The sequence below is a fragment of the Sceloporus undulatus genome, chromosome 1, assembly GCF_019175285.1.
Source record: "Sceloporus undulatus isolate JIND9_A2432 ecotype Alabama chromosome 1, SceUnd_v1.1, whole genome shotgun sequence".
Lineage (NCBI taxonomy): Eukaryota > Metazoa > Chordata > Lepidosauria > Squamata > Phrynosomatidae > Sceloporus > Sceloporus undulatus.
Genome location: NC_056522.1, coordinates 242,767,516 through 242,782,588, shown reverse-complemented (window position 1 = coordinate 242,782,588; position 15,073 = coordinate 242,767,516). Strand labels below are relative to the sequence as shown.

General features: G+C 41.2%; 1 protein-coding gene across 1 annotated transcript; it reads right to left on the bottom strand.

Moving 5' to 3' along the window:
• Positions 1-1,207: 1,207 nt before the first annotated feature.
• LOC121926055 (fibrinogen-like protein 1-like protein) lies at positions 1,208-13,860 on the bottom strand. The gene is made up of 3 exons (XM_042458646.1): positions 13,494-13,860; positions 8,445-8,663; positions 1,208-1,860 (listed from the first exon to the last, which is right to left on the bottom strand). Exons 1-3 carry the CDS (start codon positions 13,858-13,860, stop codon positions 1,208-1,210), a joined length of 1,239 nt encoding a protein of 412 aa, XP_042314580.1.
• Positions 13,861-15,073: the final 1,213 nt, after the last annotated feature.

Sequence of the window (15,073 nt, the reverse complement as noted above, 5' to 3'; positions counted from 1 at the left end):
ATAGAGAAATGTAAGGTACTGCCCTTAGGGCAGAAAAATGAAATGCACAGATACAGTATAGGATGGCTGATACCTGGCAGAATAAAACTATGTCTGAAAGGGATCTAAGAGTCCAAGTAGACCACAAACTGAACATGAGTCAACAGTGCGATGCGACAGCTAAAAAGGCCAATGAGATTTTAGGCTGCTTCAATTAAAGTATAGTGTCTAGATCAAGGGAAGTCATAGTGCCACTATATTCTGCTCTGGTCAGGCCCCACCTGAAATATTGTGTCCAGTTCTGGGCGCCACAATTCAAAAAGGACATTGAGAAACTGGAGCATGTCCAAAGGAGGGAAACTAAAATGGTGAAGGGTCTGGAAACCATGTCCTATGAGGAACAACTTAAGGAGCTGGGGATGTTTAGCCTGGAGAAGAGAAGGTTAAGGGGTGATATGATAGCCCTGTTTAAATATTTGAAGGGATGTCATATTGAGGAGGGAGCAAACTTGTTTCCAGCTGCACCAGAGAATAGGACCCGGAGCAATGGATGCAAACTGCAGGAAAAGAGATTCCACCTCAACATTAGGAAGAACTTCCTGACAGTAAGGGCTGTTCGACAATGGAACACACTTCCTCGGAGTGTAGTGGAGTCTCCCTCCTTGGAGGTCTTCAAACGGAGGCGGGATGGCCATCTGTTGGGGATGCTTTGATCTGGATTTCCTGCATGGCAGGGGGTTGGACTGGATGGCCCTTCTGATCTCTTCCAACAGTATGATTCTATAACACAATGATTCTGTGGAAGGCCTGTGGACAATCATTTCCCTCATGGTTGTACAAAGTTGAGAGGCATGCATATACCCCAAATTATGCAAGTATTCAAGCATTCAAAATGTTATGTCCAGCATCACTTAATGGGCATAATAAAAATTCTATATGCAGAAGAAAGTACGTGATTCTGTGAGTAATGAGACAATAAGTTTTAATAGAGTTCTTTTAAAAATAAAGACAAATGGTCTATGCTGGTTGAATAATAATTTTAATAAAGAATTGGATAACTTCAGTTGCAATCAGAGAAAATGTCATTGAAGAATATTGGCTTGTGATTCTAGCAAAAGAAACCACCATTTAAAAAATGTATGGAAGCAAAGCAACCTGCAGTTTCACTCCTTTTTATTTTTCTATTCTGTATTACATCAGTTCATGACACCTAGAATCTGAGCATATTTTAAACCCGGGTGCAATACATGTGGATGGGTTTCAACATTATAACTGACCTCCTGCAGTTCTCTTCACATAATGTGCTCCAGTGAAGACCACCTTTGCGATTTAGCTGTGCATTAAAGCAGTTGTCATACCACCAGCCCCCTCCGTGGACATTAGCACAGTTATCCAAGGTAGACCTGTCATTGTCTTGATTTTTACAAGAGAATTTCATGTTGTCATGCATGTTTTTGAGCCGGGAATTACTGAGAGAGTCCCCCGCATTACCCTCATAGGTCCCTAACTTCAGCGCATAACCATTGTCCTCATTCTGCAGGACAAAGCTGTCATATTCTGCATATTTGTGGTTGCCATCAGCATCAACTAAACGTATTCTGACTTTGTACCATTTTTGTTGAGTAATGAGGCTGATGTACTCATTGCCCAGCCAGTGATCTGCTTCCAAATTACCAAACCCATATTTGTAGGTTGTCCAGGTCTCCGACCATGTGATTTCAGTGTCATGGGTATTGTGTTGAATCACTGTCCACCCATTGCATCCATCCATGTAGCACTGGACCACAAGTTTTCGGGCATTATCAGGTCGTATGATGTAAAGACCGCTCTCTCTGTGGCCTGCTTGGAACATTTCATCACAGTCTCGCATGTAAGGAATAGCTAGGGAGCAAAGGATTATTGCAATAAAATCAGTTGCATTGTACAGCTAGATTCTGTGCTTTGTGGTATAACTATGGTACTCTATATGAGTCTTGCAAAGTTATAAATTATGGAAGCCCAATCACTCAGTAACATCAGAATTTCAAAATAATGTCTTCAGTCACACATGTACAATACTAATAGGTTGTGACTATGGGGAGAATGATAAATCAAGAGTACCTCATCTGCAAAAAGATTTACAGTTTTTGGACTTGTTTGACCTTACAGTAACCATTAAAGTTATTTCACATTTTATTTCAGCATTACACAAAAACAGGCACTGCAGTGATATCCATAACCTGCACCCACGGCTGTGCTGGGTTTTAAACCCAGTCTTTTCCAGACTGAAATCCAAAGCATTCTACCTTGAAGTCCAAATAGAACATTATACTTTTAACTACATGTACCATTAGCCAAATATTCACTTCACTATTCCAAAACATTCTTAGGAGAATGACATTTGAAATTATTTAACTTACTGCAATCCTTTGCCACCTGGGCCAAATTGCCTTCTTCTGAGGATACACTGCAATGCAGCAGGGACTGTCTTTAAATCACACATGGCTAGAGTGTAAGACAAAGAAGGGGAATACCCAGATGCTGGACTGCAACTCCCTTGATTCTTCGCCATTGGCTATTCAAGCTAGAGCAGATGGAAGTTGCAGTCAAATAACATCTGGAGGACCACACAATATTTCCTCCCTGGTGTAATAATACAGCTTGTGTGGTATTTTTATTCTATCAAAGTAATACAATATAAATGTAATGGGTAATTTATTGCTTCTTCATGCAATAATGGGAATCGCCATTTAATTCCTCCTAGCTAATACTTTTAAGTTTTCAAACAATGCTGAAACCATGTTACATACTCTCACTCCTTAATTCTAAAATAAATAGGGAATGAGCAGGCCGGCTGGCAAGTACAACAGCAAAATGTAAAAGTGGTTGTGCAGTGATGTGTTTGATGCTGCCTTTGAACAAGTTCCAAAAATGTACAACTGCTTGGACAATAAAAGTTGTGTGAGCAAAATTACTTACTGGATTTGGATTCATGCCCAAATCTTGCCCTCTCTTGGGAGCTTGTATTACAGCCTGGAATCTATTGCCAGTATCATGTTGGTAAGATAAAATGGCATAATCCCTAGTTATGCCAGAATGTGTACGTCTGGGGAACATTGCAGAAAGAAATATCCATTACCTCTTTCTTCAGTGTTCTTGGTATGCACCAGTTGGGTGCAGACACTGCTCCTTCTCCCACTACACAAGGGCATTCAGAATGCACCTAGGCCCATCTCCACAGTTGATCACTGAGCAAGAGATGGAGTTGCCCAGGAAGCCCCCAATTGCTCTTGTATACCTAGGAGCAGTCCCTCTCCCCAATTACCAACATAGAAACAATGTTAGAGTCTTATGCTCTGCTAGCAGGATAATTTGATTTTGGCTTCCCACTTTTTCTCTTATGGATCAAAGAGTTTATTTACAATCCTGGCATTGATCCATATATTTGCTTAGTGCCTCCTGAAGACTTACAGCAGGCAGCAGAAACAATCATGAATGTAAAATCACATTAAGAGGAAGAGGCAGATTTATTGCACAAGCATGTATTATGCCTACTGGGGGTTTGCGCTGCAATATCTATATTTGGGTTCATCAACAACAACTACAAAACTACAGCTGACTCCAAACAAGTTCTGTTAAACTCAGTCTCACAATCCAACCCAAAGTTTGAGAAAGATCATACAACACACAAGCCTTGTTGGTCTCTTGCAAACAAACTATCAAGAGTACAAACAAAAGAAATGTCTTTTTCTCCATATAAAATTCAAAAGAAGTGCAAAGGAAGTCTTCTGAATCTAGCAAGAAGTGTGTCAATAATTGGGAGATACTAGTGGTTAAATAAGCAGAAACTCAATAAGGAAGTATGAAATAAATTGTCTGCCCACAGCAGAAATCCTTTGTACAGAGAAAAAAAAGATTGGATTTGTTACTAGGATTAATAGGGCTTGAAAATATACCAAAAGATATCAAAATTTATTGAACCACGCTTAGACTGCAGTTTGGCTGACAGATGCCCAGCAAAATTCAATAAATTAAGAGAGTGGCGTGAGGAAAAGTAGTTGGAGATAGAGAGGCAGAGAAAGAGAAGATTGTGGGAAAATGTGAAGAATGATAATGAGAGAAAGGAGAGGAGTAAAAATAGAAAGCAGATGGTTTTATAGAAAAAGAATACTGGATCAGAAAAATGGGTTTGGTAACAAAAACATTTGATATGAGATAAAGAGAAAATTCAGCTGGGATGGGATTGTGTTGCCAAAACTGACCCCTGTACCATTTCTCATTGTGTGTGTGTGTGTGTGTGTGTGTGTGTGTCAAGGTATCCTGTGGCAGCAAAACAAACAAATAAATATACAAGACATTTTCTGTTTGTTATATAAGATGAGCAGTCATTAACGCATATGAGGTAGAACAGATTTCCAGAGGAAAATTCCTGCTGACTTCAGTTCTTATAATCTGCCAGTGGAAATTTCCAGTGGAAATAAAAATGTAGTTCCCTGTCTTCTTTGAATCCCTCCTTGATATGCTGTGTAAATTCAACAAAGCCACGGTACTTCAGAGAGGGGGTCTCCTTTTTGCGGCTAGCTTTGCCTTCTTTTACATACAAATACTTGAAGTACATACCACACCACATAATAACTTCAAAATGTCACTTAGATGGAATTACTAGCTATTAACATGAATGGCACTTCTGGATTTTTAGGGAGGGGAAATGAAACTGACCATGTTATTACCATGGTCGATCCAACTTTAACCCATTGTATAATCCAGCTTCAACCCATAATTTTCAATAGTTTGACTTTTCAGAAATAAAACTGATGGACGACCTATTTTTTGTATCACTATTAAAGCTGTAGCACATGGGCCTTTCTCCTTCTGTGCCCTTACTTCAAAACTTGCAAACCATACAATTGTATGAATATAAAATATGCAATAATGGATTTTTTTCAAAATTTCTGTCGATGTGCATATTATAAGAGGATTTGATTGCTGAATCAGGTTTCAACAGTCTGGGGCTACTCTGATGTTTTGGACTACAGTACACACATTAGCTCCTGTCAACATAGCCAATGGCCAAGCATTAATGTTATTACAGTCCAAATCATCTGAAGGGCTCTAGGTTGGGTAACCATTTTTCACAATTCAAAACATTATTCAAAATTAGTTAAGAAAGACAATTGCAATTCACTGGACACCACATGGAGAGGAATGGCTATTTAACAGTAAATACTGTTCTCAAGAGATGACAGAGGACATACTAGGGGCAGAATCTACTCATGGTACAGGAAGACTAACAAAATGGGGGGGGGTCTCCCTAATTAATGCACCCTCTAAAGCAGGTATTAAGGACTGGGAACTCATGAATTTGGTTTTAAGGGGACAGAGGCAGCAGTTTGACACCACTTTAATTGTCATGGCTCCATCCTATGGAATGCAGATTTGTAGTTTGTTGTGGCACCAGAGCTCTGTGACAGAGAAAGCTAAATATGTCATAAAACTACAAATCCCAGAAATCCATATTATTGAGCCATGACAGTTGAAGCAGTGTCAAACTGCATTATTTCTGCAGTGGAGATGCAGTTGGAAAGGAGAAACTTTTGTTGTTAACAAGCATAATGCTGGATTTCACTGCAGATTATATTTTCTTTGATAAAATCTCCTTGAACATTTTTAATCCATCAATCTACACTTTGACTTGAAATCTCTTGTAACTCCCTTGTAGTTAGAAAATGACATCTCATTTTAATCAGGCTGCCTTTGAAACACTTTCCACTCCTGTTACTAAGCTAGGAACAAATATATTTTAAAATAAGAACAGGGGAAGAATAATTCTTTTACAAATTGTGTTTTGCTTCACAATTCTTGATCCTCAATTATGTGAACGCCTCTGTGTCTGTTATAAAAATATGCTATATAGTTGTCTATGAAGATCAGTAGACAGCCTTTAGAGGGACATGATAGTAAGGCTGGCAAAACTGGGGTGTGAATTGAAGTATATTTTATAATTCTTCCTTAATAATATTTGATAATATCTATTTAGACATTACTACTAATTCTTAATGTTCAGGCAGCCATTAGATACATAGAAGTGACTGGGAGTTGTTATCAGAAAATGAATTCCAATGATCTAAGACATTATTTTAAGACATTTTAGATCTTTATCACAGATTTTTTCTTTTCCAGAAAATGTCTTCATTTTGAAAATGTGATTTCAAACAAGACCTGGAAACTAAGAATCCATACAAAGTTCCCAGGAAAGGAATTATGATGTAGATGATGGCCTGACAAAATTTTTGACCCAGTATATGACTTCTGTAAAAAAAAAAAAAAAGCCAAATTCTAAACTGGTCATAATTAGTAAAATAATAAAAAATAAACTGCCAATATAACACTGTTCTTGTACAAATCTATGGTGTGGAATAATGTGTACAGTTCTGGTCACTACACTGAAAAAAACAGAGTGTTGAAAATTACATTTTCAGACTGAAGTAATTTGCTGAAAAATACAGTGGTGTCTCGGGTTACGAAATTAATTCGTTCCGTGGCACCGTTCGTAACCCGAAAAGCCTTCGTAAGCCGAATTGCCATAGGCGCTAATGGGGAAAAGCCGCGATTCCGTGCAAAAAAGCCGAAAAAAGCACCAAAAGTTTTTTCGTAACCCGAAAAAACATTCGTAACCCGGAACAATGTTTTCCTATGGGATTTTTTCGTATCCCGAAAATTTCGTAACCTGGGTATTTCGTATCCCGAGGTACCACTGTAAGGTGTGGAAAAGGCAGTAATCAAGAGGCTGAAGTAATTCCCCTTTCAGGGCAGTGTACAATGTTGGTGGCTGTTTAGCTTTTTAAGCCTGAGGGCAGGGAACCGTCTAATTAAAAATAATAATTGTAAGCCACTCTGATAGCCATTAGGGCTGAAGGGTGGGGTATAAATACCATAAATAAATAATAATAAAAAATAGCAAGTGGCGACATCACAAAGATGCAGTGTGCTTCTGTATGTCATTTCTGGGGAGCATGATTAGGGAGGTGCTGTTTCATTCCTGTCCTACTGTTGAGCTTCCCATAGGCAACTGGCAGCTATTGCAGGTTCAGAATGCCTTTGGTCTGATCCATCAGGGCTCTTATTTAAAGAAAAATGCTCCTATTTAAAGAAAAATCTAAGTGAAATGTAGATATAACTTTGTGAAAATAAAATTCAAAAACATAGCATGTTAGTCTGGAAAATCAATATGCAAAGGGATCCTGCAGCACTTTTGAGCCTAACTGAAAGAAGTTGGTAGCATAAGCTTTTATAGTCTTGCTTGTAGCCCCCCCACCTCTTTTTTTTTTCTTTTTTAGTTTTATAGTCTTGTAGTCTTGACTACTTCCTCAGATGCATTTGGCTAAATACATCTGAGGAACTAGGCTCAAGATTACAAAAACTCATGCTACCAACCTATCTTTCAGTTAGTCTCAAATAGTGATGTAAAGAATATTCATCAAAATTCTATATACAAATATTTCTTATTCGAAGATTTCAAAAGCAATAGTTTTTTTTTGTGTGTTTTTCGAGCTATGTGGCCATGTTCTACATGGCCACATAGCTCAAAAAACCCACAAAAAACTATGGATGCCAGCCATGAAAGCCTTCAACTTCACATTTTGAAAGCTTTTTAAAGAGAAGAAATTATGTGCACTTCTCAATCAACAAGTAAGAATTTTGTTTTTTAATTCGATAGCCAGGATTTGAGTATTTTGCATAAGCAAAGTTACCATTCATATTGGTTTTTTCTAGCAGAGGCGTGTTCTTTAAACCTCTGCCAAACTTCATTTTGACATGCTAACTGAGTTCGAAATGCCAGGTAATTAATGTAAATGTTTGCATCCCTTGTCTTTTATTTTCATTCGAGAAATCTGTGAAAAATACTTCTCAACAGGGAGAGAAAAAATAACCTTTTGAAAGTGGGACTTTTGAAAAGATTTTTTTTTAAAAAATCGAATCTAGTTCTCGATGGGAGAGAGGGGAAAAATTGGTTTGTCACAACACGAGAACTCTCAAAGGTGCTGTAAGATCCCATTGTATTTGTGCAAATAGCTACCGGAAGACTTCTTTTAGAAAGGGCATAGAAAGTATCTGTGAGAAGAGTAATCCAGTCAAACTGAGACTGAAAATTCAAGGCCATCCAACAGTTCTTGGAACCTGACAATTTACGAAGGAAAGAGAAGCACCTCTAGTAGAGTTACAACTGGTGTATAATTTGCAGCAAGGTACTATCGCGGGCATGACCCTACTTTTCAAAACTATTGGAAGGAAAGAGCTGTTCCTACATGTTCTTTCCCACAATATTTCCAGTTGACACTGCCAGGGCTATTCTTACCCACATTAAAAAAAAAAACATTTAAAATGTTTTTCTAAAATTGTATTCCTTAATATTTAACCATGGCATATGAATACAGTTGTACATAAGGATAATGTAGCTTTTTAAATCCTAATAAAATAAGAATTACCTGATCTCAACACAAGATCTCTCCAATTCATAATTTCAGAGGCATTCTGTACCATTTCTAAGTTGGCAACTTCTTTGAGTTGTTTCCTCAGTGCCGCATCAACATCCTCTGAATTTGTCACACGGCTCAGGGAAATAAATGCAAGAATAGCAAGCAGGATTTGGTGGGGATACATTGTGCAGGTGGAGATCTGAAAGAGGCCACATACACAAACGAATATGCATTAGGTTCTTCCAACAAATCCAAGCCCCCCATCCCCCAAAAGTATATCTGAGTGCTTGATAAACTTACCACACTTTTTGGAGCTAAATTCAAATGGAGAAAGTGATATGGTAGATTCCTGATTTATGTTTTATACAACGAAGTTAAGATCCTGGATGACTAAGTGTGTTACTGGTTAACTTGGGTATGCAATATTTACCAATGTTGGAAACAACCACCATAACAGCTGCTAGACTCATAAATCTTGTTGACTTTCCTGCCATAGTGCCATGTATAAGCTTTAAGTATTGGATGGTTCTTTAAAAAGTCAATATAAAGAAGAGATAACACATTCTCTAACAGGCAACCTCTTTAAGAGGGACCATTTTACACAAATTAAATGATACTTGATCTTTGTAACACTAGGACGTTAGGTTAGGGAACATAGCAAGTCCTATCTAGGAAGTCATACATTTTGAAGCAATATTATGAATAGAGTTATTAAATATTACATTAGCTCAACACCAATGCTCTTGATGATGGGACAAATGCCTTCCCCAATTGTGCTTGAACAGGGCAAAGGATTAGGGAATCTCCCAGATTAGCATTTTAAGCTCTTTATAAATGGAAAAATGTCAGTAGCTCCCTATTTGACAGGATATCTTACACATTTAGGAGGTCCTATACAATTACGGTAATATTATTCAGCCATGTAATGGCCATGGGTGCACCCTACGGATTCCTACTGCCTATGGATTCCTATGGATTCAGGAGTTTGTAGTTTTGTCAGAGGCACCACAGGAGCTGACAATTCTAAGTAGCCCTAAATAAACTACAAAACCCAGGATTTCAGTACTGCTATAGTGAAATGAATAACAGGGGCCCAGGACAGACCGCCCCAAAAGGGCAGCCTGGCGGTAGCCTGTTTCCCTCTGGAGGGATGCCGCAGCCGCCAAACTGTGCAGCGTCCCTCTAGAGTACTGTAAAAAGAACCCAGAAAAAATGGGTTCTTTTTCCATCGCTGGGCAGACATCATGAGTGTGCCAATAGCGCACTCGTGACATAAGCGATGTGCAGCTACGTGTATATGCTGTGTGTTGCTTACATCAAAATAGTGGTGCCTGTATGGATGGGACGCAGCCATTAGTCCACCACCGTACCATGCTAGGGTTAGGGACTGTGTGATTGGTGCATTGACCCTAACCCTAGTATCGGCGGCAGCACAGCGCTTCGGGACCATCTGTCCCGCACCAAAATGAAGAGTTTACATGCTTTCACTTATTAGGTTTGGGGAGGGATTGTGATTTTGATCGGAAAAGTCTCCCTGATTTAAGCATTTTCTCATTTCATTTCCTCAAGCTATCTCCTCCCACATACACACACAGACACACACAAACCTAATATTTGACTGGCACTGGGCTTGGGGTGGGGGGCAGAAAAGTATCTACATTGGTGCCATTTACTAAACAGTATGTTAATAATAGACATCCCTGAAATATTGCAAACTGCTCTTGAAAAAATTCTTCAGTGAGAGAACTGGAAACTCGGAGTTCCCTTGGCTGCACAGTATTAGTTATACAGTTCCCTGTATACTGAGGCCCTTTCATACTACACAATTATAGTGCTATAATACTCTAAAGCAGTGATGGCGAACCTTTTCCAGTTCGTGTGCCAGGGGCAGGGCTTCTACCCCAGGATGGGAGCTGAGTGCTGGGGGCGGGGATTCTGCCCTCCGGGGGTGGGGTTTCCACCCTCCAGGGGTGCGGCTTCTGACCCCTTTTCAGAGGGAGCAGCCTCTGGCTCCTGCCCCGGCATTTGCCGGCCCCTGAGGGTCCCTTCTGGGGCCGTCAGAGGCCGGCAAAAGGGCCCTCACGGGCCGTCCTCCGGCTTTTGCCGGTCCCTTTAGGGGCCGTCAGAGGCCGGCAAAAGAAGGGAAAGAGAGGAGACGGCGGCTGGGCACGCATCCCAGATGCCTTCTCCTTGGCCCTTCGCTCCCCGCGAAAGGGCTCCATGGAGCCCTTTTGTGTGGAGCGAAGGGAAAGGGGGGAGGAGGCGGCTGGGCACACATCCCAGCTGCCTTCTCCTCGGCCTTTCGCACGGAGCGAAGAAAAGCCGGGAAAGAAGGAGGAGACAGACACGCGCGCCTCTGTCTCCTCCTTCCAGGTGCCATTTTCTGGCTTCCCGCTGTCTCAGACAGCGGGAGGCTCAAAAATGGCAGGGAGGAGGCAGAATGGGCACGCGCCCATTCCGCCTTCTTCCTTGCCCTGTGCCCGGCGAAATGGCGTTGCGTGCCACCTGTGGCACGAGTGCCATAGGTTCGCCATCACGGCTCTAAAGGCACCAGATCCCATCTGATCTTGGAAGCTAAGCAGAGTCATCCCTGGTTAGTATTTCATTGTAGACCATGAATGAATACAAGGTGCTATAGATTACATTGCACTATAATTCTGGAACATAAAAAGGTTTCTGTTTGTTAGATGGTGTCATTATAAATTTTGGTTAGCAGATGGAACTCGACTTAATTTCATCTAGCAAAAATCTGGGGTTTTCTTTTACATTCTTGTCTGAGGGACACAATGAAGTTAAGAGTATAGTTTTCTGAGTAGTGCATTCTCACACCTGTGATACTTGCCCTAGGATTTTGTTTTACAGTGGACCCTTGTTATACGCTGGGGTTTGGTTCCAAGATCCCCCATGTATAACAAAATCCATGTATACTCTAGTCCCATTAAATATAATGACATAGCAAAATGATGTCCCTTATAAAAATGGAAAATCAAGGTATGATATTTGAAATTTATACTTTTTTTGAACATTTTCAAACTGTGGATGCTTGAATCCATGTATAAAAAAATCTGTATATACGAAGGGCCGACTGTACATGACTTCCTGAGATGTTGTCATTCTGACTTTGAAGATGAAAAGCATTCTGCAGTGTTTCTTCTTTTTGTTTGTGTCATTTTTGTGGGTTAGATTCTGTATATTAACCTGTTTGGATCTGGTGGATAGATTTTTGTTCATTATGAAAAATGTCCAGTCTAGCTGGTCCAACCTCTTTCTTTCTCTCTTTTTTTAGCGCCTTACTACAGCTGTAATGGCTCTGTTTTAAACTAATGTTTAAAAAAACCATCAAAATGTATACTCAAAAATCAGTTCTCTTTGAATTGATTTTCATGAAGGGGTTGGAGTATTTTGTTATCATGCCCCCCAGAGTGTGGTTAATTAATAGGAAAAGCGAATAAAACAGGAGAAATATTTCTACAAAAAAAGAAAGTGAACAGTAAGTGAGTTCCACCACTTATAGTTGATTTTTTAAAAAGACTCTTCTGTTTGTAAAATGGTCCAATTCTTCCTAGAGGCAAAAAAATTGGAGGGGATTTTTTTAAGGCAATATATTGGGGGGGGGGGGGGGGCAAAAAGCCTACATGATGTAGTTGTTTGAGTGTTGCACTAGGGAGCTTATCGCACAGCCCCGGGGACATAGCCAAGGGGGGTCTGGTCCCCCCTTCCGTTAGATACAATGAATGGCATGCACTGCTGCACCGCCGTGCCCAAGCCCCATTATAATGGTAGCACTTAGTCTGGACCCCACCTTCCTAAAATCCTGGCTGTGTCCCTGGGGACATGATGGGGGCAGAACGAAAGGGGGCGGGATGGGAACAGAATGGGGCAGTTTTACCTCATGCCAGAACACCACCGATGCCGCCAGAAGTTCCCATTCCATTCCCTATCCGTCCCAGAGGAGATTATTTTTAGGAACTGTTCAGAAGCATACCTGAAAATCACCTCCTATGAAACAGACTGGGAACAGAATGGAAACTTCTGGCGGCATCGGCAGCATTCCAGCATCCAATAAAATGCGTCCCTTGCCTCATTCTGTTCCCATCCCTCCCCCTTTTGTTCTGCCCCCATCACTTCCTTGGGGGCTGTGTGATAAACTTATAGGACTCTGGACACCAGGGTTCGATTCCCAGCTTGGCCATGGAAACCCATTGGGTGACCTTGGACAAATCACATGCTCTCAGCCTCAGGGGAAGGCATTGGCAAACCTCCTCTGAATAAATCATGCCAAGAAATCTCCATGATAGGTTTGCCTTAGGTCACCATAAGTTGGAAACAATTTGAAGGCACATAACAACAAAAACAACAACAAGTGGGGGAGGCTCCAAGGTCTCCTGGGAGGCAAATGAAGCCCCCTAACCTCCCATAGCTGCCCTCCCCTGCCTTAAAAAGAAAGCAAATGAGGTGTGGAAAGAGAAGATGTTACTGTAAAAATTCCAGAGGCTGTAAATGGTGATGATAATGGTTGGTGTGAAGACAAATCATTTCTAAAACACATACCTGAGTGAGTTATGAAGAGACCAGCATTAGTTGCCGGGAAAATCAATTACAACCTGAGCCAACTCCCCCTCCAGAAGAGATCACTCCTGATCAGACAAGAGAGTTTCCTGTCAGTTTGTATCCCTGATGTTTGTTAACATGTAATCTCACTACTGACTTTTCTATCTGTAGTCTTCTTATACTCTGAGCATCTCTGCTGCCTCCAGAGATGAACATGCAGAAGACATAAGAGAGAGAAAAGACTTTGTAAAAAGTTATATAAAAGAAGAAGAAGGAATGCTGCATTTTTTGTGTCCGTTAGTCAAAATCAAGCCTTTTTTAATGTATCCTATTGGTGACAATATCATTTTTTTAAAAAAAAAACTACCTGAATTTTCACCCACACAGGCTTGCCATATCCCGGTGGGGGCGGGACTTCCCCGTTTTGGACCATGCCGCACAGTCACGGTCCGGTTTTGCCTCTCTCCCAGGACGGGTCCCCCCCGGTTAGAGCGCCGCCGCTCTTACTTGCCGCCGCCGCTGTGGCGTTTTTGTTTGTGCAGTGGCTCTTGCTGCCGCCGCCGCCAATGGCTGTTGATGGGGCCCCTCTGGCCGCCACTGCCACCTCTGAGGCTTTGGCACCCGCCTGGGCCCTGTGCCATGCGCACCCACACTCACAGTTCTGGCTGGCCGCCAGGGCTCTATCGGAGGCTGGAGCTCCTCCGGTGCTGGCAGGCTGGCCACGTGGGACATTGAGGGACTGAGGCAGCGGGCAGAGGTGGCAGCGAGAAGCAGCCACAGAAGCAGCAGAAGCAGCCGACCACCCGCCTCTACCTCCTCCTCCTCCTTCGCCACCTCCTCCACCGGCTCCCTTTCCATGGCTGCGGCTGCTCATGCAGCCAGCCGGCTACCTCCTCCTCCTCCGTGCGCTTCTTTCCACGCATCGCGCACGACCTAAAAAGGGAGCTTGTCCCCTTAAGGAGGCAGAGCCTTGGGGGAGGAGGCAGAGTGGGGAGGACTCTGGGCGAGGGGAAGGGCTTTTTCCTGGCCCCATATGGCTCCAAGCATCAAGAGAATGCTTCCCAAACTCTACTCGTTTAGTTTTAGGACTTCAACTCCCAGAAGCCTCAGCCAGTTTAGGCCAACTGGCAGGGATTCTGGGAGGTGTAGTCCAAAACAGCTGGAGAGCCCAAGTTTGGGAATCATTGACAAGACGAAAGCAGGAGGAGGAGAGTGGCCATTTCTGGTCGGCCTCCTTTATTATTTTCTTTTTCAGGGTAGGGTTGTGTAAAAGAGTCAGTCTGGTTTCAGTGTATTATTTTTATTTTATTTTAGGTTAATTTTATTACTAAAATAATGTTTCCCTTGTTTTATTTTATTTTTGGTTAATTTTATTACTAAAAATATATGTTTCCCTTGTTTTTTTATTTTATTTTTGGTTAATTTTATTATTAATAATATATAAGTTTCCCTGTTTTTTATTTTATTTTGGTTAATTTTATTATTAATAATATATAAGTTTGCCTGTCTAGGAATAATGCCAAAATGTCCTCCATTTTGATCACGCCTAAGAAACATGCATTTATATTAACATTTTTTTAAAAAAGCATCAATTTTTGCTTGTCCTCCATTTTTAAAAAATGGCCCTACATTGAAAATTTGTCCTACTTTGTCCTACATTTGTCCGTGTTTGGAGGTCGGACTTATGGCAACCCTACCCACATCCAAACTGAAACAGAGCCTTTAAAGGAAGGCAAAATGACATGGCAAGACTTCCCTTATGAAAAAGTGCTACTCTGGGGAAGAGTTCATCGTCCTGGATAGAATAACAAATCAATCAGAATGGCCAAATCAGATGTTTTCAGGAAGCCTAGAAGCAAAGGTCAAGCAAGAGCAAAGAGAACTAGGACAGAGAATTACCTTTTCTTATTTGTTTGTCCTTCCAGAATATCATCCAGACTGAGGTACACTGCCACCGAATCTGGAGGTTCCATTTACTGTATATACTCATGTAAAGTCTAAAAAAATAGTTTAAAAATTGACCCCAAAAACATGAGTTGCCTTATCTACAAATAATGTAAGTATATACTCCCATCCATCCTGCTTTT

What these genes read in the sequence shown, in the direction of transcription:
- LOC121926055 (XM_042458646.1), bottom strand. Translation starts at nt 13,860, where the DNA reads ATGAGCAGCCGCAGCCATGGAAAGGGAGCCGGTGGAGGAGGTGGCGAA. An exon ending in CGCCACAGCGGCGGCGGCAA is followed by an intron (nt 8,664 to 13,493) that starts GTAAGAGCGGCG and finishes GAACCTAATGCA; the next exon opens with TATTCGTTTGTGTATGTGGC. An exon ending in AGATCTTGTGTTGAGATCAG is followed by an intron (nt 1,861 to 8,444) that starts GTAATTCTTATT and finishes TTTGCTCCCTAG; the next exon opens with CTATTCCTTACATGCGAGAC.